Source organism: Tympanuchus pallidicinctus, unplaced genomic scaffold (genome assembly GCF_026119805.1).
Source record: "Tympanuchus pallidicinctus isolate F22 unplaced genomic scaffold, pur_lepc_1.0 scaffold3, whole genome shotgun sequence".
In the NCBI taxonomy this organism is placed as follows: domain Eukaryota; kingdom Metazoa; phylum Chordata; class Aves; order Galliformes; family Phasianidae; genus Tympanuchus; species Tympanuchus pallidicinctus.
This window is the reverse complement of record NW_026294747.1, coordinates 1224743-1245242: the sequence shown is the minus strand read 5'-3', so window position 1 is coordinate 1245242 and position 20500 is coordinate 1224743. Positions and strand designations below refer to the sequence as shown.

The 20500-nt window shown below is 40.9% G+C and overlaps 1 protein-coding gene and 1 long non-coding RNA gene across 6 annotated transcripts in view; one reads left to right on the top strand and one right to left on the bottom strand.

Moving 5' to 3' along the window:
* Positions 1-1189: 1189 nt before the first annotated feature.
* On the bottom strand, positions 1190-8150 carry ARL14EP (ADP ribosylation factor like GTPase 14 effector protein). 3 transcript variants are annotated; one of them, XM_052692487.1, is made up of 6 exons: positions 8024-8122; positions 7515-7671; positions 4936-5438; positions 3849-3979; positions 2466-2689; positions 1190-1709 (listed from the first exon to the last, which is right to left on the bottom strand). In XM_052692487.1, the coding sequence occupies exons 3-6, from the start codon at positions 5356-5358 to the stop codon at positions 1627-1629; spliced, it is 861 nt and encodes a 286-aa protein (XP_052548447.1). In that variant the 5' UTR covers positions 5359-5438; positions 7515-7671; positions 8024-8122; the 3' UTR covers positions 1190-1626. The 3 variants fall into 3 exon arrangements, with proteins under 3 accessions (XP_052548447.1, XP_052548446.1, XP_052548448.1); XM_052692486.1 differs by lacking the exon at positions 7515-7671 and having other exon boundaries at positions 8024-8150; XM_052692488.1 differs by lacking the exon at positions 7515-7671 and having other exon boundaries at positions 1190-2689; positions 8024-8149.
* An 86-nt stretch (positions 8151-8236) lies between these two features.
* LOC128085322 (uncharacterized) overlaps positions 8237-20500 on the top strand; it is a 55418-nt gene continuing 43154 nt past the window's right edge. For 2 of the 3 annotated variants that reach the window (XR_008208897.1, XR_008208895.1), the window contains exons 1-3: positions 8810-9014; positions 12548-12711; positions 16725-16875. This is a non-coding gene — a long non-coding RNA (uncharacterized LOC128085322). Of the gene's footprint in view, positions 8619-8809; positions 9015-12547; positions 12712-16724; positions 16876-20500 lie in introns of those variants that run through there. The other variant, XR_008208896.1, reaches the window with a different exon arrangement.

The window sequence follows — 20500 nt, the reverse complement described above, 5'->3', positions numbered from 1 at the left end:
CTATATTCAATAGAACATACTGTTTAATAGGCTTAGTTGTAGAGTAGTTGAAAGATGGGAAACTACATTTAGTTACTGGGAACGTTATTTTTAGAGCGCAATAAAATAACTTGTGATTATACTGATGGGATTAATTTTTGAGGTGTTTTGACTTTTTCCTGCATGGTTCTACAGAAAAATTCACAGTTGTTAACCTTACAAATCTAGCAGGATGGTAAAATTTGACTTGGAACAGCGTGTTCTTTAACAGATGAAGAGAGCAGGAGAACACGGTAGTGTATAAAAACAGATGATTCAACTTAATGATGCTCTACATGCAAGGCATGCTAAGGAAATACTCCTACATAGAGGGTCATAAGTGAGTAAGGCAACTGAACAACCAACATCAAAAAAACTTGTTGGACAGGAAAAATACAATGCCCTCATTTAGCTTCTGCACAAATAACAGTACTCAGTACTTATCACAGGTTCTTGGTTAAAAAGCAGCCCTGCATATTCTGTTATAAAACCATCTGAATGATTTATCTGGGGAAAAGTCACCGTTATTAGTGTAAAATAAGATCCTGAATATGCTAACCTACCAGAGACATAATAGAGATGCAGAAATACCATTCTAATAATGAGAGGCTCTGGACAGTTTAAGCTCCTGGTGGACTTGAGTTCCATTGAAGAGAAATGCTTTAATAGTCACAGAATTTGAAGGCTGAACTGTGAATATGATAGTAAGTTACACTCAACAGACAGAAGCTTGTTTTTAAGAATGTATATTGCTGACTGCCTGATTTAATAAACAAAAAAACCAAACCAACAAACTCTAATTAAAACAAACAAACAAAACCAAAAACAACAGGCCAAACGTACAAGATTGAGCCAGCTTTCTCCCCGGCTCCCTTTCACACAGGTATGTGTTTGTGTGTTCATCTAATACAAAATGTTGCTTAAGAGCTGTAACAGTTCCAAATATGGATCAAGCACACAAAACACATAACTGCTGTATTAGGGTAAGTGTGTTCAGTAGTCAAGAAAGTTAAATGCCAGTTGCATGAACGGGAAGCCACAGGTATTATTCATTGGTGGTGTTGCTACCTGGAGAAAGAGTCTAAAGAAATCTCTATGATGATTTTTGTGACAGCTGTGGCTGGAAGCCCAAGCCAATGAGGCATGCACGCTTTTGGAAGAACAGCCAATGTTCTGGTTGAACAAAAGAACGACCGTTTATTTTCTAAGTGGATCTAACAGCAACAGCATCAACTAAATCCATGCTTATGCCTGGCTAGGACCAGCAGATGTCAGTACAACACAAAGCATAACTGGATTTTAAACGTGGCAAGCTTCAAGAAATTTACAAATAAATACTCTGAACAAATAGCAAGATCATACAAAGTTATCACATGAAAGTTTCAGAAAGCCATAGTCAACATTACTCTTGAATAAATGTGATTTGACAAAATACAGATCTTCCAAGTCTGTCACAGAAGCAGAAAATGTATTTTTAACACAGCACAAAAGTAACACATTAGATATTAACTAATATTTCAATTACAAGTTTTTATTTCCATAAATCTTGCAATTCAGCAAAATTTAAACTTGCTGAGGAGAAATATTTTATCAACCCAAAATTTCAGTTCAACTGTTTTTTGTAGCAGTCTGGATATTCTTAGTTTGGGAACAGACAGTTGAATTCATTTCAGCTGCATGTAAACCTTTACCTTAAAAACAAGCAAAAAGAAAGAAAGGGGAGAGGGCTGTGAAGTACCAGTCCAATTACAGACCAATAAGAAATACAGCAAAATTATTTCAATTGTAACAAGAAAGCAACCAAGTGCTACCACAGTGAAATACTTTTATATATTTTTCAGCATCTTGATAGTTTAGTAACACCCTTAACAGTGAGATTTTTGAATTCTTAAGGATAACTGGATCCAAAATCCCAGTAACTCAGTTGGGATCCGTACTCCTAAATCCCTTTGAATAAAGCTAAAAGAATTGAATTTATCAAAGGTAGCTGTGATAATGTATAGAAGATGTAGCATTCACTGTTAGTACTGGAGAAATCTTTATTAATACTGGGTGTAGCCTCATTAATAACAATACAAAAGCGTTTCACATACAATAGTTCAAAACCATGCAACTAAAAAATGAGGGACACAGGCAGATGGCACACTCAAAGCACTGTGACACAATGGTGAGTGGATAATGGTATGCCACGTGGAAGTTTAGCACCTCACTTCATTACAGCGCAGTGCTGATCAATGCAAACTGAAGCGACTAACAAGACAGTACAACGTAGAATGAGGTGTGACAACAAGTAGTACGATTAAGAATATTTCCTTAATCATACTGAGATGGAATGTGGAAGCACGCTTATCACAACTAATTACAATGGTTTTCATTAAACAACTAAATGATAAATGTTATTTCAGAGTGGAACATCCAGGTTAAAAAAAAAAAGCATATGCACTAACCAACGTGCTTATTACGAATGATTTCTCCTCCTTCTATCTCAATTTGCTCATACAGCCACTTGCGGTCGCAGCGACATTCAGTGCCACATTTGTTGGAGCCACACTTGGGGCAAGCGTAGAAACATCCCAGGCAATCTTCATCAAGGCAGTCACAGAGGTCCATCCCACTGTAAAGAAGTAGTCCCTGGCTATCGTAGACTTTACTCTTGGCTGGTATAACTTGCCTGTATGATGGAAAACAAGTTATTTCCTTATTTTAATACCAAGCAGCTAATTGCCGTGGACAGAACTTTGCTGTTTTTGAAGATGTTCATTTTACCACTGCATTAAAGTGTATACATGTTATTGTACTCAACATTTGCCAGCTTCACATTGTATTGTCATTATAGTGCTTCTGAACTAATTCCAGGACCAGGAAGTTTTTATTTCATCGATAGGTTAAACACTTATTCAACCACTTTGGAATATTTATGATGTTAACTTTGTTACCTTTCAGGTGATGTGAAAGTCTTCTTTTGTAGCTTGTAGCTATAATTCAAAGTTATATAGAATAGTTCATTGTGTGCATGTTCTAATTTATAAGTTATTTTATGCTTTAATCACTACTCGTATCCCAGTCAGTTCTATTAAACTGCAGAATCACAAAACCACTCTGTTCAGAAACGGCCTCTGGAATTTGTCTTGTCTGACCCTCTGTTCAAAACCAGGTCAACTTAGATAAATTTGCTTAGAGCCACACCTAGTTGAGCTCCCAACAGCTCTGAGGTCAGACACTCCAGACATTTTTTGATGCAGTGCTTGACCACACGCTTAATTCAAAACATTTTCCTAGTTGCAGCTTATGAATGAACAACCTAGAAGCAACTATGCAGGGAGATGCTACAGGTATGTGGTAAGTAGCACCAAGTGCATTTTTTTTCCTGTAAGGTTAAATTCAGGGAGGCCGAATTGGTCCAAACTTTTAGTAGAAAATGATAGACAAAACTCAGCTGCATAAGCCTTCCACTCTACAGGAAAACTGATTTTAAAATAGGTCTACTTAGGAAGCTGAAATTTGTTATCCAGTGTCATCCAACCTGAACGCTAATCCTTCTGGAGTACGTAAGCATTTAACATGAACACGTTTGTTTCTGAAGTGTAGTTACTGAGTAAATTGAAATATGACAACTCCAACATTTTAAGTGTACTCTCCTTGATCTACTCAAGTTTGACCTATGATCAAATTTTGATGCATAAACTAACAGCTTCATTTATAATCTATGTAGTATTGTCACACCTTACCAGAAGCTCGGTATTTTCATTGTCTGAAGTGTGAGGTGTTACAGAGACACTTAAAGCAAGGTCACTGTAGTGACCTTAAAGTCACTACAGGAAGGTGCTCACCTGTCAGAGTTAAATGACGGATTTTTTGTTTGCAGTCTTCTTTTTTCCCTCTTACTGGTCTCAGGAGTGAATTCAGTCTGTCGTCCTGGGTTAGCAAACTGCAGAGACTTCAAAGCCTTAGCTGTACGCCCCTGAACAGAGACAGAAAATCTCACTTCATTATGAATAAGTACCCAAATTCTTAAGGAAATGCCCAGTCAAGCCAGGATATTGTAATGACTGAGGTATGCTGACCCCAACTCTGAGCACTGTATTTCTCAGGAGAAGACTTAAGTCTTCTTAAGCGTTACATTACAGAACTCTGCCAGTCCCAAAAGTCAGTAATATCTCCTGTTATGCAGCTGTAAGATACAGTTGGGTGGCTGTGCCTGGGCTGAGGGGTGACTGCTCCTTGAATGCCATGCTGTTTTGCTCTAGAGCGTATGTGGATGAGCTCTTGTTGACTTGGTTTTCCACTTGGTTCTACTGATTACCTGCATGCTTCAAACAAAGCACCCAGAAATGTATAAACTGTATTATGAACTCAGCACTTAAAGCATCATCCTCTCACATCAAACTGCCCCTGAACAAACAGGGGCAGCTCAGGCACCACATCTGCATGCACTTAATTCACTTCCGTGCAGGTTCACTTGGTAATGAACTGCTAGATGCAGTAGATTCTCTTAAAACTGAGGAGACTAACCCAGAAGTTTCTCTCAATGCTCTTAGAAACAACCATTGCAGTGTTTAAATGGGAGCTTGCTTTTCACAGGCTTGAGAAACAGCTTAAGACAACAGCAGCCGGCTGGTATTTACATAACCTGAGGTGTACGTCACCCTAGCGCACACAACTAATTAGAAAGGCCCTAATATTTAATTAGGGAAGAGGATTTTTAAAGTAAAAAAGTGGAATGAGCGTATGCACTCATTTCATTGAACGCTCCTCCAAATAAAGGTTCAGATACAGCAAACTCCCATGCAGCAAGAGTCTGCACCTTTTTGTATTTCTACTGAACAACTTGGTTCGTTTATATAGGACTTGTATGAAGCCCAGGTCCAACAGTCTGCAGAACTTAGAGGGGGTGGGACAACTGATCCATATACATACGTCCGAATCAAGCTTTCTTCTTTGGCGTTCTTCAGCTCCGACATCCACACTCCCATTTATTACCTGCATACATTTGGGACAAAGCTTCCAACCAGGTACAAACTGTCTTCCAAACTTGGCAGTTAGAAAAGTTGCGTCATGCAGGTCAATTGCACGCAAGTTTTTCTTTGATACTTTTCTGTGCATATTAAAAGGGTCGCAACATGACTTTTGTAAGTCTTCAAATCTTTCAATGTAAATTTTTGCATGATGAAAGCAGATGGTGTCGTTCTCTGAAAGGGTCATTCCAGTCCTAAGCTGAAGCAACAGTAGATCGAATGAAGATATATCTTCCTTAGTCTTGAAGCCAGTGTGACGGGTATAATAGGTCTTATGGCATTCATTGGTAGCTTGAAGCTGAACTCCAACTGAACAAGGATCCATTTTTATCAGAACAACTTATTTCACTTATTTTGCCTAAAATGAGTTCTTTGAAGTCTTTAGTAGTTCCTATGAAGATCACCCTAGAGAAAGCATTAAAATCAATCAGATTTGTGCTGCAAACTTTTACCTGTAAGCTTGACAAACTAGGTTCAAGTAGCTTAAGATACATTTCTTAAATTATACTCGCTTTCTAGTCTAGATGCACTCATTCTCTTTTCAGAGGCATTTTTTTTACCAGCCGTTCTAAGTATCCATTCAGCAGCACTGCCTTATCAAAGGCAATCTGGAGGTGAGGTGCGAGGTAGATGATTTGTTCAACAGCAGCCTGCTGTGCTCTCCAGCCTCCAACTGGCACACTCCCAGCTGCTCAAGGAGAGGGCCCACAGGACCTGTCTGATGGCTGAACAACTCAGCCATCTGGTTTCCGTGTAGTTTCAGGGGAAAAAAAGGTAGGTTGCTGAAGGTAGGCTGCACAGGCTGATGCCAGCTGGTGATCTACATCCAGCAGCTATCAGCTCTTTCCTGTGTACTCCTAGGGAGCAAAGAAAAGCCTTGACAGGTGTGAGTCAGCACCCTGACTGAATGTGAGCATCTCCAGGAAATGGCCACCTGTAGTACATGTAAGGATGTGTGCACTTGTGGATGGATGGCCTTTGCATGCAGCTCTTTCTATCTGACTGCTACGCCCCCATCATATAAACACGGGGCACTCATTTAAACTTACTTAAACACAAAATTAAAAATATTATGCTAGCTATTGCAGAGTGGTCCTGCCCGTGCCAAAATTTGTTACAAATCCAGCGTTGGCCCTAAAACATCAAAGCTTGAGCCAATCTTGTGCTATTTTCTACTACGACACAATGGGGAAAATATATCCTCCAAAGGAAAAGAATTCATTTTCTGACACAGAGAAATCAAAAAGCATCATTACTTGTTCTAGCCACTGAACAGGATAGCACATTTTTTAATGAATGAAAGCATCAGTCAGTTGTAGAATGGGAGAAGATAGTCTAGGATACTACTTCTAATAAAATAAAGGTGAGTAGCAGCACAAACAACCCAATGACATGAAAATGAAATGTGTTAATTTAACCAGACTACAGAGGTATGATCACAGTGGCAAAAGTTCCTCACAGAACAATTAGAGGCCTTTTACAGCACTCTGAAAAGCCACTGTTGGGAGTATATTTTTGCAGCAGAAATCCCCTTGATTGTAATGCCTTAGTTTTTCTAACCAGATGCATGCACTTGAAGAAGCTGCATGACACATTTCCATGTATTAATCTGTATGCACAGCAATTTAAAGGTGTTGCGTAGGACGTGTGGTTGTTGAGTGATTCACCCATTCCAAATATAAGAGAGAATGCTTGGCTGTAGAGAGATAAACTAGTTTTTAAATGCAATTTTACAATTTGTTTGAGATGGAGCAGGGTGTAAGAGCATTAATTCTTCAGGCAATAAGAGCCCTGAATGCGCAGGCAGTTTTAGAAAGACTTGAGTTTAAAAGGAAAAAGGGAGGGAAGAGAAGAAGGTGAATCTCCTTCTGAAAATAAAGCAAAATTAGTTCCTTTCTTTAGCAAGTTACCCATGCAGAAAAGCTTAAGGTAGTGAGTTAATAAGACATTCTGTATTGATTTCTCAGGTTTAGTGTCTTAGTAAACCAGCTATACTCAGAACTAGTCACTTTTTTAGTCACTAAGTGCACGCTTGTCTTTTGCACTATGGTACATGGAATGCTGTATGAGTAAAGCTCATTGCAGCTGAGCATGTTTTTAACAGCAGTATGTCAACACCCAATAATATGATTCAGTAAGTCTGTTGCAGGCCATGCACCAAACCTGCTGCAAACGTCACAACGCGTGCTTGCAACTGACTCCTGCTCCTGTAGATGGGTGCAGATGAGGAAGCACGCTAGATAAACAGAAAAGTAGTTCTGAACTGTCAGCATTTGCAGATGCATCACAAGTCTGACTTCTTGGTAGATGTTTAATTAAGAATTGATAACTTCTTTTCTATAAAGGAGAAGATAAGTGTTACATTGCTATCCTCGGCAGACAGCTGCTCTGCCAGCTGACCGTGCTCCTGAAGCACTGCTGGGCTAACGTAATGGAGTGTGCATCGAGCACCAGCTGTGTGACTTAACGTGTCTCACTCACTCAGTCCTTTTGTAAAACCTCTTGGCAGAAGCTTCAGCTGTACTTCTTCCTTCCCTCCACCTTGGGAGGAATACACAGCTCTTTGCCTTTAATTCTCTGGTTGAAACAGGAGAGGGGTCCAGCAGCCTGGTGCTTTAATAGAGGCGAGTGCTGACACCTGTGAAATCAGCAACGAGCGTTTACAGACAACAAACTAAAGCAGGACACAGTGATGAGAACCAGGACAGCGAAGCGCACGTGCAAAGTAAAGAACGCGTGAAGCAGAGCGAGGGCTGCGCCAATTCTCGGAGGTAGGAGCAGAGAAAGAAGGTAGGAAACCGGTCTAGAGCGACAGCTGCGGGCCGTGAGAGGCCGAAGGGAAAGAGAAGTCCTGATGCGGCAGCGCAGCCCTCGGCCCCAGGCGGCGTTGTGCCAGGCTCAGGCTTCCCTCGGGACGGCTCCGCGGCCAGGCCAACCCAGAACGGAGCTTTCCCGGCGCGGCTGCCGCTTCTCCGCCCCCTCCCCGGTACCTTGCCGTGGACTTTCCTCCGCCTCTGAGCCGGGACTCCCGCACCCGGCTTCCGCGCGGCCCCAGCTACATCAGCGCTGCCGATAGCGGACATCGACCGTGTCTCTCCCCGGCTACCGTAGAGCGGGGGAACCACCGTAACGCAAGGAGCTGCACTTCCGGTTGGGCGTGCAACGGGCGGGCGGAAGCGGCAGGCAGTCACGTGGCAAGGCGCGATCACGCGCTGCGCTGCGAGAGGGGGTGGTTGTGGGGGTGGTCGCGCGCCGTTCTCGTGCTTTTCGCGCGCTGCGGTGCTGAGCGCGAGGCGCGACCGCAGGGCTTTTCCAGTCAGCGCTGTGGCGGTCTGTGTGGTACCGGGCTCTGAGCCCCCCTACCTATTGCTGCTGTGCGCTGTAGTTACCCTACAGCGAGACAGAAGTATTTGCAAGATCATCCCTTGCACAGTTCTACTCCAGCATTGCCCATAGCACAGCCCAGCAGCACGAACTACAAGCGAATAATGCCAGTTAATCGCTCTAGAAGCTTTTTGTCTCCTTCCCTGGTTATTTATGACTAAGTAATTACAGACTGGCTCTCTAGGAGGCTTGGGGTGGATGGTAAGTACAAGCAAGATGGGTTAACAGTTACAGCAAATGCAGGAGGGCAGAGCGGAGAGCTAAAGACGTCCTAACAAGCCCACAAGCAGGTGTCAGTAACGGAACAGCCAGCAGTGTGCGCTGCTCGCCTCAGCACGGCTGTTAGAGAAACAGCTGAGCAGAAACACACAGGTGATTTGGGGCTGAGCTCGGGCACCAACAGGAGCCAGTCTTCCTTCATTATAAATGTTTGGGAGTAGACCTAGGTGGTCAAATTGTGATTCGAAGAGCTTTTGTTTCTCCCTCCGTCAGAAGCAGCGTTGGAATGTTGGATTTGGTACTGGCCAAGCCTTAAAAGGACGCTAAACCTGCCTTAAGGGGCAGAGGGCTTGAAATACATCACCAATTTAAATCAAGGTAGTTAGCAATACACAGTTTTCTGCTGTCTGTATCCTTTTAAAACACAAGACTGTTATTTGGGGGGACTTTTCGCCTAACTTCTTGCCACAGCACTGGGGATGGGTAGAAGAATAGTTGTAAATAAGGAAAGGGCGGTGGAGGTGTCTCAACCACAAGCAGGTTTCATGCTTGCATCAGGAGGTGTCCAGGCAGCACTCCAGGGAGTGCTCTGGAATATAAAGCTTTAATCCTAGTGTGACACTAGCAGGATGTAGGCTGTGTATCTGACTGTTAACAGAAGGCTGTTGTAAATTCTTGAGTCATACGTTGCCTTAATGATGACAGAGGGACTGTCAAGTGCGATCATTCAGAGCGGGTGATAAGGCTTCCTCTGCTGACTTGTGCTGCTTAGGAGATGCGTGGAGTTAACGAAGGGGAATAATTAATGAGAGGAGGTATTTGAGGTACAGGTTGTGACATCAATTTGTATTAGATAAGCATAGGAAGAGCAGTGAGGCGTGTGCATTCGCCTTTCCAGTGTTCGTGTCGACCTGTGAGGCTGAGTGTGTAGGGTTAGAGTCAGAGTTCAGTTGCTGTTAATACAGCAAGTTTGCCATCCATGCATTCAGACTGGCTTTGACTGGCCGTGTTATCTTTCATCTGCCTAACTGAATGGTACCCTGCACAGAAACTCAGTCTTTTTTTCTCTCTTTTTTTTTTTTTCCCCTCCAGGAGCACTGTTTGGAATTTTAGGTTTTGGTTAACTTCATTTATCATGTGAACAGCATCGTTTTAAAAGCTTGCACCTGTAACTGTATCTGTAACTGTATCATAACTGTATCTGTAACTACATAGTTACAAGAATCCATGTATCCACGTAGGTTGGCCTAGAAACCAGCAGAATGCTGATAAACGGCAGAGATTTGAATTCACTTCTTTTCCAGAATTTAATCTAAATTAATCCATTTTTATTTGTATTTTTACTATTTAAGTGGAACTGATTCAAATACTCCACTTCTGTAGAATCTTTTTTATCACATGAAGCGTCTCTCTTTAATGTGAATGTTACATGAAAATAAAGTTTGCATATGGTTATATTTGGCCTGTTTGATAAGGAGAAAGTCCTAATTTGGGTTACACAGTTTTGTCGCCACCACAACTGGTGTTTGTTCTCTTCAAAGTCTTCAGATATGTTCAGTCAGAGTTAATGTGAGTGATCATAGCAAGGAAAGCACTTTGGTGTAAATAGAAAAGAAAGCTTGTCTATGAAGGAGTGCATGAGCAAATTGGGCGTGAAGGGATGAAGCCCTGTGTGAGGTGCAGCTCCGAGCCTTTAAAGCTGCGTTAGCGCTAGGGAGGCTCGCAACAAAGAGCATGGATGTGAGAGCTAGGGAAGGAAAGGCAAGACTTACAGCAAGTTCCTATGCTCGGTACTAAAAAAAAAGAAAGATTTTATGGAAGAAAGCAAGTGACGAACTTTGAGTAAATCCGAGGATGTGGTTGGAGTATGATGTGATGTTTGTTAGACACAGTCCTGCTGTGATCATTATGGAGCTGCTCATTATGCTTTGTAAACTTCCTGATACTGAGGGGATGCCCAGCTGAGGGAACATGGGGACCTCATTCTTTCTGGGAGTAAATAATATCCTGTTTGAATGCTGGTTGTGAAACAAGAGCAAAGTTAGGCATGAAAGAAAAGGACCTGAGAGGTTGTATTTTGTTGCCATTGAATGTATTTTGTCCATAGGAGGTAACATTTCATTTCCACAATACCTCCATAATTATATTTAATTACAAATAGAAGTGTTGATTTCTCCCTTTTGCCCACACAAACTTGAATACAAGCACATAAGGCCAAGTGCAGGGTACTGCACTTGGGTCAGGGCAGTCCCAGGTGTTTATACAAACTAGGGGAAGATCTCCTTGAGAGCAGCCCTGTGGAGAAGGACTTGGGGCTCCTGGTAGATGAGAGGCTGCACATGAGCCAGCAGTGCATTTGCAACACAGAAGGCCAACTGTGTTCCGGGCTGCATTAAAAAAGGGGTGGCCAGCAGGGAGAGGGAGGTGATCGTCCCCTGCATGCAGGCCTGGGGCTGCCAGCAGAGGAAAGACGTGGAGCTCTTGGAGGGGGTCCAGAGGAGGGCACTGAGATGATCAGAGGGCTGCAGCATCTCTCCTGTGAGGAAAGGTTGAGGGAACTGGGCTTGTTTAGCTTGGAGAAGAGAAGGCTCTGGGGAGACCTCATTGTGGCCTTCCAGTGCTTGAAGGGAGCATATAAACAGGAGGAGGAAAGGCTGTTTGTGAGGGTGGATAGCGATAGGACAAGGGGGAATGGTTTTAAACTGAGACAGGGGAGGTTTAGGTTGCATATGAGGAGGAAGTTTTTCAGCCAGAGGGTGGTGAGGCACTGGCACAGGTTGCCCAAGGAGGCTGTGGATGCCCCATCCCTGCAGGCATTCAAGGCCAGGCTGGATGTGGCTCTGGGCAGCCTGGGCTGCTGGTTGGCGACCTGCACACAGCAGGGGTTGGAACCGGATGAGCATTGTGCTCCTTTGCAACCCAGGCCATTCTATTAAATAAGCACATAAAGACATTCACTAAACCTTGAAGAGAACTGCAGATAGGTAGTCCTAGCACATAATGAGTTCTCATTATCTTCTGAAAAATATGATGCTAACTGCTGGGTGTGAACTGAGAGTCACAAACTAATGACTTGTCCACAGCAAAACTGTTTCTTTCACACCAAATGTAAAGCTGCCAGAAGTCTGAATATCACCATAAAGCTTAAAATAATTTTAGAAGATCTTAAAGTAAAGAGTGCTTTGGACTATCTTTTAACATTTTACTCTGTAACTCTGTAATCACAGTTATTTTATAAGGCCGCATGTAAAAGTGGCCATAGGATGGGTTGTGTTGGAAGGGATATGAAAGCTCATCCAGTTCCAGTACTATGCTGTGGCCTGGGACACCCCCAATCAGCTCAGGCTGCCCAAGGCTCCATCCAGACTCAGAGATGGGGCGTCCACAGCTTCTCTGGGCAGCCTGTGCCTGTGCTTCACCACCCTCTGAGTCAACATTCTTCCTTGCATCTAATCTAAATCCACCCTCTTCTAGTTTAAAAACTCTTATTCTTTTTCCTGTCACAGCAGACCTTACTAAAGAGTCCCTCCCTTTTGTTTCTGTAGACCCCCTTTCAATACTGGATTTAATCACTTTCCAGCCTGGATGTGTGTCATTGTTATTTTATTCTGGCAATATTATGAAGATTATTGATTATTGCCAAAATTTAGATTTAAATTTTGGCCCACAACTAAGTGTTTGTGTACTTTTAGGATCATGTATTTCTACTCTGTCAGTCTAACAAAATCTAATATCTACTCATTGCTTGATGTATAACAATTGAAAATCATTTGCTTTGATTGCATTTGATATTGGGATGCCTCTTTGGAAATCTTTTGCCCTTTTTAGGCTGATCTCTTGATATCCTTTATAAATTATGTTTTGAAAAGTTCTGTCTACTCAGTGAGATCTTTCTTCCTTGTGTTGAACAGGATTTGGGCTGCTGCTTCCAATCTGCTCCTTGTGTTTGAGCAGCTTCACAGTTGATGTAGCAACGAATGCATCACCCTGGTTTTTGCTTCAGGGCTGAAGAGAACGTGCTTTGAAACATGGATGTCTGCTGTCCTCAGGAAGCTGTGCAGCATCTCTCTGTCAGGTTTGTGTCTCACGAGAAAGCCCCACTAGGTACCATTTTGTTCTGACTTTCATGTCTTATATGGTGCTGATTTTCACTGGAAGTTTTCTTTACCCTTCTGTAGAGGTTCTGAATTTACTTGTGATTCAGAAAGCAGGGACATTTAGTTTTTATGTTACTAAAAGTAAACAGATGTAGTCTCTTTTCAGCCTCTTCAGAGAGCAAGCAAGCCATGCACAGATCTAAGCCCGGTTAATGCTTACTCACTGGTAACTGGATAAGATGTTCAAAGAATTTAGAATTTGACCTTTGCTAAGAAAAATGTACTCTCCATGTTTGGACTGATGGAAATTGAAGGTTGTTAATCTGACAGTAGGCAAACTGAATAGAAATGAAGAAGCAACTGTTTTCACATTGGTTCATGCTGTAGCTTGAACCTATCTATCTGTTACTTCTTCCCAGTGTGCTCTTATGCTCGAAAAAGCAAATAAATAATGAATGCATGACCTCAAATGGGCATTATTTCTGAATGCAAGTGTGAGCTTACAGGTCATGCACTGTGCTAGGAAGGCTGGTAAGATTAGTTCCTGTTAAACAGTAGGGCTTGATTCATGATTATTCTGAATTTCTTTTACTCTGCCCGATGCAGTAAAAGAAATGCAGAGCAAACTGTAAGGCTCCCTTAATTGAACACCAAAGTTCAGGAGAAGAAATGCATGGATCAGCATTCAGATGTGAGTGTTGGTTGTAAAGCTGCCACCGGATTTGGATCATTCACAAGGATTGGAGTTAAGTCCTGTTTTTTGAAACTAGGCATGAACTGCCAGCAGTGATCATTGGCTGTTTGCTGGAAATTCTTGCTTTGTGATGCTATCTGTAAAAGCGGAAATTTTTCTTGTAATATTTGTGTGTGAGGAAAAGTTTTATTCTGTTGACAGGGTTATACTGGTGTGAAAGTTTTTCTGCTGCTGAGGATAGCTAATGTATAGTATATTTTAAAAAGCATGTTTTTCCAGGGCCAGATGCACCTATCTTTACATTCACCACTTTGTCACCTTACTGAGGAAGTTCTAGTCATTATCATCATCTAGTTATTGCCAGAAAAATGACAGTGAAGCTGGATGACTTGCTGAAATTCTAAAGCATTTCAGTAGCCAAGTGAAAAGCACCTAACAAGTGTCAGAGTAGACTTATATCCCTGGGAGCAGCTGTGCAAGGTTTTATTCTTGCTGCTGTATTGGTGTAATTCATATGAGAAGGTTTTTATTTACGGCCTCTTGCTTTAGTCATAACCTTCTGCAAGAAAACATTTACTTCTAATCTGGCTGCTCCAAATTAGTTCTGCCACCCTTCCTCTGTTACATTTGTAGAACAGCAAGTCCTAGAGTGCAAGGAATGTCAGAACCTGACTCTTATATATAACTATTAGTGTTGCAAAACTTATCAAACATGAAGTTTGACGATAAAACATAATGATAAAACACTCAGTGCAGCTGGTTGTTCGTATCAAACCCAACGGCAAGTATCTGTGAGCTTAGATTTTTTCACTGCTCTTCTCTTACGAGGATTGGGTTCTGCACAAAATTCTATGGCTGTGGAATTCAGTTCTATAGCATTCTGCTCCATCCCTCACTGTACAGTGGTGTTTCTCCTTTTAACAAGCTGTAGCTGTGGGAATCACCACTGTTCCTTGAAATCCTTACACATAGAAATGAGGCGGCTGTTCCATGAAAGCTTTACCAAAATCAAGCTTATTTACATCCTTTCTGTTTGTACATTAGAAAGTGATTTGGGTATGTGTATGTCTGTAACTGTGGGAACAGTTAGAGTGCCCAGCAGTTTTACAGCTTTGTGACAGACTGATGACTTAACACCCCAGTGGATTTCATGCGTTGTAATGTGTTTGGAGAGAAAGTGGCATACTTGTTTGGCTGCAAGTGGTGGGCCTCTTCATACATACCAGCAAATAGTGCAAACAGTCACAGGCTAACTCTAGAGGCTCTTAATTTTCAAAAAATAGTGTAAAACTATTACATACTGTGTTAGGCAATATTATTGGGGGAAAAAAAAATATAACAAACAAAAAAAAAAATAGGGTAACATGATTGTTAAGGCAAGTTGTACCACCAGCTGGGATTTATTGATGTCTTAATATTCTCTTTTCATTGCCAATTTCAAGTTTTGTTTTTAAGTTTTTGTCAGGGTGCATTGCCTGCTAGCTGTACAATAATGACCTGCTACAATTCTGTCTGCATGATTTTCTCTTGAGGTTATTCCTCAGTCTCTCCTGAAGATAATCACAGCATGTAAGTCGTTCTGGTTGTTTGCTGACCAAATTCTATTGCTGCCCACAGTGTCTGATGTTATCATCTCTTGTCATCTTCTAAGAAGTCTTTGTCACCATTGTATTTCAAAGGCTTTGTTTTTTACGTGCCCGTAACATAAATTTGCCATGGTCTATTAATGTGCTACTGTGGAAAAATACATTATTTCACTGTTTATATAATTTGTTGTTTGGAGAGTCTTCAGTTTTTCTGCACTCCAGTAGTTAAGCAAATTTTTGAGGGCTTTTAAGGACTAAACTGTTTAGGCCTTCTCTTTATTTATTTTTTTGGAACTGAACTTCATGTCATTCTTAGCCAATTGCTTTGTACCTTCCGGTGTTGTCACACCTTGATTGTTGGCACCAATTTTTATTAAGTCAGCTGACTGTGTTAATGCTCCATTAATGTGGGACAGTCAGCATTTCTCAACTTTTTTTTTAATGCATTGCATTCCATAGCAAAAATTGGCATCTGATCAGTGCATCCAAGGTGTTTCAAGGTGTCACAAGAAGATTCCTTCTGCTTTGTGCTATTTTTCTATCAATGGGTCCCTAATAAATTCTGTGTGGGTGAGGATACTTTTCTCCCTGTCTGCTTATACCCAGCAGAAAGATATTTAATCTTGTTGGCAACTTCTGTTACATTTGCTGAGATGAGTTGTGGTTTTGAAGCCATCCAGCTTTCTCCAAGGTTGGTTATGATAGCAGGTATCCCATGTTTTTAGATAGCCAATAGAAACATGGTCAGTGGGGACTGAAATTCCAGAGAAACAATTTCATTTTGCCGTGAGGTTAATTCTGCTCCTGAAATTTGCTTCATACAATCTTGAATTACAAAGAGCAGTTCTGATTTTGACTGATAGCATTGCATCAAAACTTCATATTCCCATTCTTGAACAAAAATATTCCCTTTATCTGCTTGTCCAGCTGATATCCAGTCAGCTATACATAATTGTAGATTTTCCATGGTGTATGGGAACTGCTGAGTCACGGCCTGAACCTCTGATTGATCACCGGAGGCGAGCCATGAGTCAGCCAGAGGAGCACAGGTGAAGGCAATTCACCTAGACCTATTCCTAGACCTATTGAAGAGCTGGCTACCAGTGGGGAAGGATCTCGTCTGGAGATCCCTCCTTCTGGTGTTTTGTGGTGAGCCCAGCATAAGGGTAAGCCTTCCATTTATTCTCTCTTGTTATCATAGTCCACTTCGCCTAACTCTCTTGTTTATTTTGTGATTGTAACATCTTGATATCCATTGATTATACACATGGTAACATAACTACTGATTGCTTTAAACAAAACTGCTTGTACTTTCCCAGTTTTTATTTTTAAAGAAACAGGTGCTTTTTGGAATTAATATTTGACTCTGTTTTCATTTTTACCCTTTAGCGTTGTAAGTAGTTTTGATGAGGCATTTTTCTTATCTTTTTCTTGCTGCTTGGTTGCTTTTTTGCTGCTTGGACAGAGGCAGCATGCTGTTGGTGTGCCATTGTAGAGTCAGCTTGACTCAACGTTTGCTCTCAAATTGTACTCCAGGATTTTTTGTCACCGACCCTTGGTTGAGGATGTTGAAGGCGGCCATTTTCCTGAAACCTCAGAAGTACAACGCTTTCCCTATTCCCAGCACTTACAACCTCAGTTACAAGCATGTGATAAACTGCCTCAGTACCAACACTGTGCATGGATAATGGAGGTCTTGTCTACATTGCAGACCAAGAACATTATCCAGAGTGCTTGCTGTGTTCTTTGTCCAGCCTGAGGATCTGTTGGAATGTCTGGAAGCTTCTGCCATGTCTGGATCAGTTTGAGAGACTAATCCAGAAGACAGGAACAGCTCCTAGAGCCCACGCTTGTGCTTAAAGGTATGTGCATAGCACAGAGCTTCCTAGACTGATTTTAGTTACAGAATAGTTAATAAATGGGTAATGACACTAGCTGTGATGTGTTCTAATGAAAGACTTCTCAGGATTACAGAGGGGGAGTTGAAAAGCTGGTATCTCAGATATTTGAAACAAATATTCTCCTTTCTTTGCTTTGGTTTGTTTTCCTGGCTTTATATCCTCCAGCTATACAAGATGAACATTTGGGCCATTTGTCATCTTGAATTCATGTCATTTTAAGTATATAGACATACCACTGGAATATCTCCTTATTTATTCACTTAAATGCATTGTGCCCAGAATGCTGTTTTCCTTTTGTCTAATTGCCTTTTCCTTTAATTTCTATGATAATGGTGTTTATATTGCTTTCTTCTATTTCGTATTTTATGTGTATTTATGTTCATGCAGCCTCTTCATGCTACTGTATTAGAATAAGTGGGAGGTTTTTTTGGTCCCTTCACTATTCTCATTCTAAATGATAAGCATGCATTTGCTTATTCTGTAATGTTTTCCAGGAATTTTGAAAAACAAATCTTGGAAAAGTCCTTAGAATATCATATAGTTGTTGGCTTTGTACAAATGTCCTACTGAAAACCTAATTCATGTGCTGGTGCAAAATCTAAGAAGGGCAATCAGCTGAGCTTACTGTCCATTGGCAGATGCACATGCACATGCTGGACTTTCTAGAATATAAGGTGGTTTGAATGAGTGGTTTTTCTGTTTTATGGCCAGCATTAATAGTCTTTGCAAACCTAATTCCCTTTTCTTTCTCTCATTCTCCCTTTTTCCCTTTCTCCCTTTCTCTCTTTCTTCCTCTCTTCCTCTCTTTCTTTGTCTCTTTTTTAAGGCAGCTTAAGAGTAAAGTTTAAGTTAAGAATACTCTGTTAAGAGTGAAGGTTCTAGTTCAGCTAAGCAACATGCAGTGGTTAGTGATGATGCCAGTATCTTATCCTATATTATTTACCCTTGTATTAAATCACAAATCAGAATGTGTTTTTTTAGATAACCAAGGTGCCACACAAGAAAAATCAAAATAAAGTGGTTATACCTAATGGTTCATGTGTTGCATGCTTTTGAGTTCTGTCTTGGGGAATTTGAAGGCATTTGCAGCAGAAAGGAAATGCTAAAAACAAAAGGCTGTCAACAATTAAATTTTACCTCTATAACACAGATTGCCCTTGAATTGCACGTTCAAACCTAGGAGCTTAGAAATACTGCCTTATCCAGTAGTTTGAATCTAGCTACTGAGACCAAATAGAATACTTTATCCAAGTTCTTACAGTTGTCTTCAGTAATTTTGTTTTTATTGTTGTTTTGTAATTAATCTGGCATCCAGGAGCTACATTTATGGGCTGCGGTTTCTGTGCCAATTGCTGTATTTAAAAACAAACAAACAAACCCACCAAGGGTTTTGTTCTGTTGTTACAGTCAAATAGATATTAGGAAACCTATCCAGAACATAGGTCAGCAAATATATTTTGAGGCCCAATCTGAGCTAATTTGTCCATCAAAGGGCTAAACTGTCAATTTTACATCCTGCACATTTTTTAATTGGAATTGTTACGATATCGCTGTGCACTCATCTGGTTGGCACTGAGTTGCAGAAATGTTTTTAGCTTGGACTAAAGACCTGAACCTTCTCAAAACTTCCCAAAAGTGAAAGGGATGCACATTGCAGTGTGTGTGGCCTTATCGTATCTCAGATCCGTGCCTTCTTAAGTGATGGTATGCAATGGAACCCCAGTGTTTGTCCCAGGAGAATTTCTTACGACCAAGATTTTTGTGTTTCCGAATGTATTATTTTTTTGTTTGTTTTAGTAGCCACAAACTCTTTGGAGTGTTATAATTCAGTGGAGTACACTGAAGCCTTGGCTTTGTGCAGTGCTTGTTCCCATGAGGTAACTTGGACTTAACACAGTGTTTCATTCTTTTGGTGGCTCTGCACTGAAGGAGAGGGAAACTAATTTTGTGAAGTGAAATATGGTTGCCCTGTACTGCTCTTGGATCAGAGTCTGCTAGAGTTAGGTCAGACTTGCATTTCACAGTTTGTTTTCAGTGCAGTTTGGGATCTTCACACTGAGATTTTAGTAATAGTGGAAAGCATCAGAAAATGGAAACTTATTTTTTTAAAAGGATATCACCAGGTTACTACAACCAAGTATTTTCACATCTGCCTTTAATCTCCAGTTAGCACCACACCTAACAAACAGATGTGTTCTGGTCATTTGCATAGAAAAAATGAATATGCTTTCCAATCCCTTTCAGCCTGTTTTTACATACTGTCTCCCCAAGCAATAAGTGATGTCTGAACTATTTATTTTTTTTTTTTTTTAAGTACAAGCACAAGCAGACTGGTGCCTGTGCAATGCAACCCTGTGGGAGATCTCTGAGCTTTGCAAAAATGTTTAGCTTTGAGAAGTTAAAGCAGATATTAGAGCAGAAAGAATATTTGCCAGTACTTAAAAGGACAGAAAGTAGTGGAGCAAAAGAACAAACTGATTGGGACAGAACAAATGGAGGAGCACTGAGAACCTAAGTTTGATATGAACGGAGAATGCAAGAGAAGACTTGAGGATTGAGGAAGAAAGAGTAGAAACACAAAGATGTAAACAGCTGGAAAAAGGCAGAAGCAAAAGAAATGTCAGTAATGGAAGAGATCAGAGCTCTGAAGATAGTGCAGTCTTTCTCCCCTCCTGTTAATTTCACTTAGTTAAGTTGTACTGTATGAGAAAACCGGCTTTGGTCCTTCTTGTGGTGAAGGTACATTGGTTTCTTAAAATTGAGAAGCAGCAGCAAAGTGTTACATTTTAAATTCAGGAAGTAAACATGAGAAAATTCATCTCACTTCAGTTTACAAAGTGGCATCCATTTGTTGAGTAGGTGCGACAGAACACTTTTGTGGTCTAACTGCACTTTTTTGTGTGTGTTTTTGCACATTGTCATGAAGGAGAGCCTGATATATAAGCATGTAAGAATTAAGATAGTAGATAAGACTGGTGATGGTATCAAACTTGTAAGTACTCATTCTGTTTTCAAAACAACTGTTTCATGAAAACAAAGGAAGGTGAGCAGAAAACGGTTTTGAGATAACCAGCTCAGAGATACTAGGTTAAGGACAAGCTTACCAATTCTAATTTGACTTGCACACTGAAGCAAAACAATTTAAATTGGCATTTATTAATAACGACTGCTTAGAATTTGAAAAGAAAGTAATCACACTATTGTTACATAAGAGAAAACAAGTGGAGCTGTGGCCTTGATTGAGCTTTCTCCATTCCGTTTTATGCAATCTGCAAATAAAATTTTGTAATATATTAAAATATAACAGAGTCATAAGCTAAAATTAAGCTTTAAGAGTCTTGGTCCACTTATTTTTTCCTAAAATCCACCATTTTCCTATGAACAAACAGCGTTCAGAAGATTTGAAAAGGTATGTGCTACCAAAGCAGCAGATTTTTTTCTGACAGTTCTACGACTTCTTTGTGTGAACAGCCTACAGCTCAAACAGTTTCAAAATGCTGCGCAGGTGAAGCTTGTAGATAAATCTTCCTACTAAGTTCTGTCTGCTCTGAAGTAGAATGCAGTGACTCTTCTTGGCAGTGAAAGG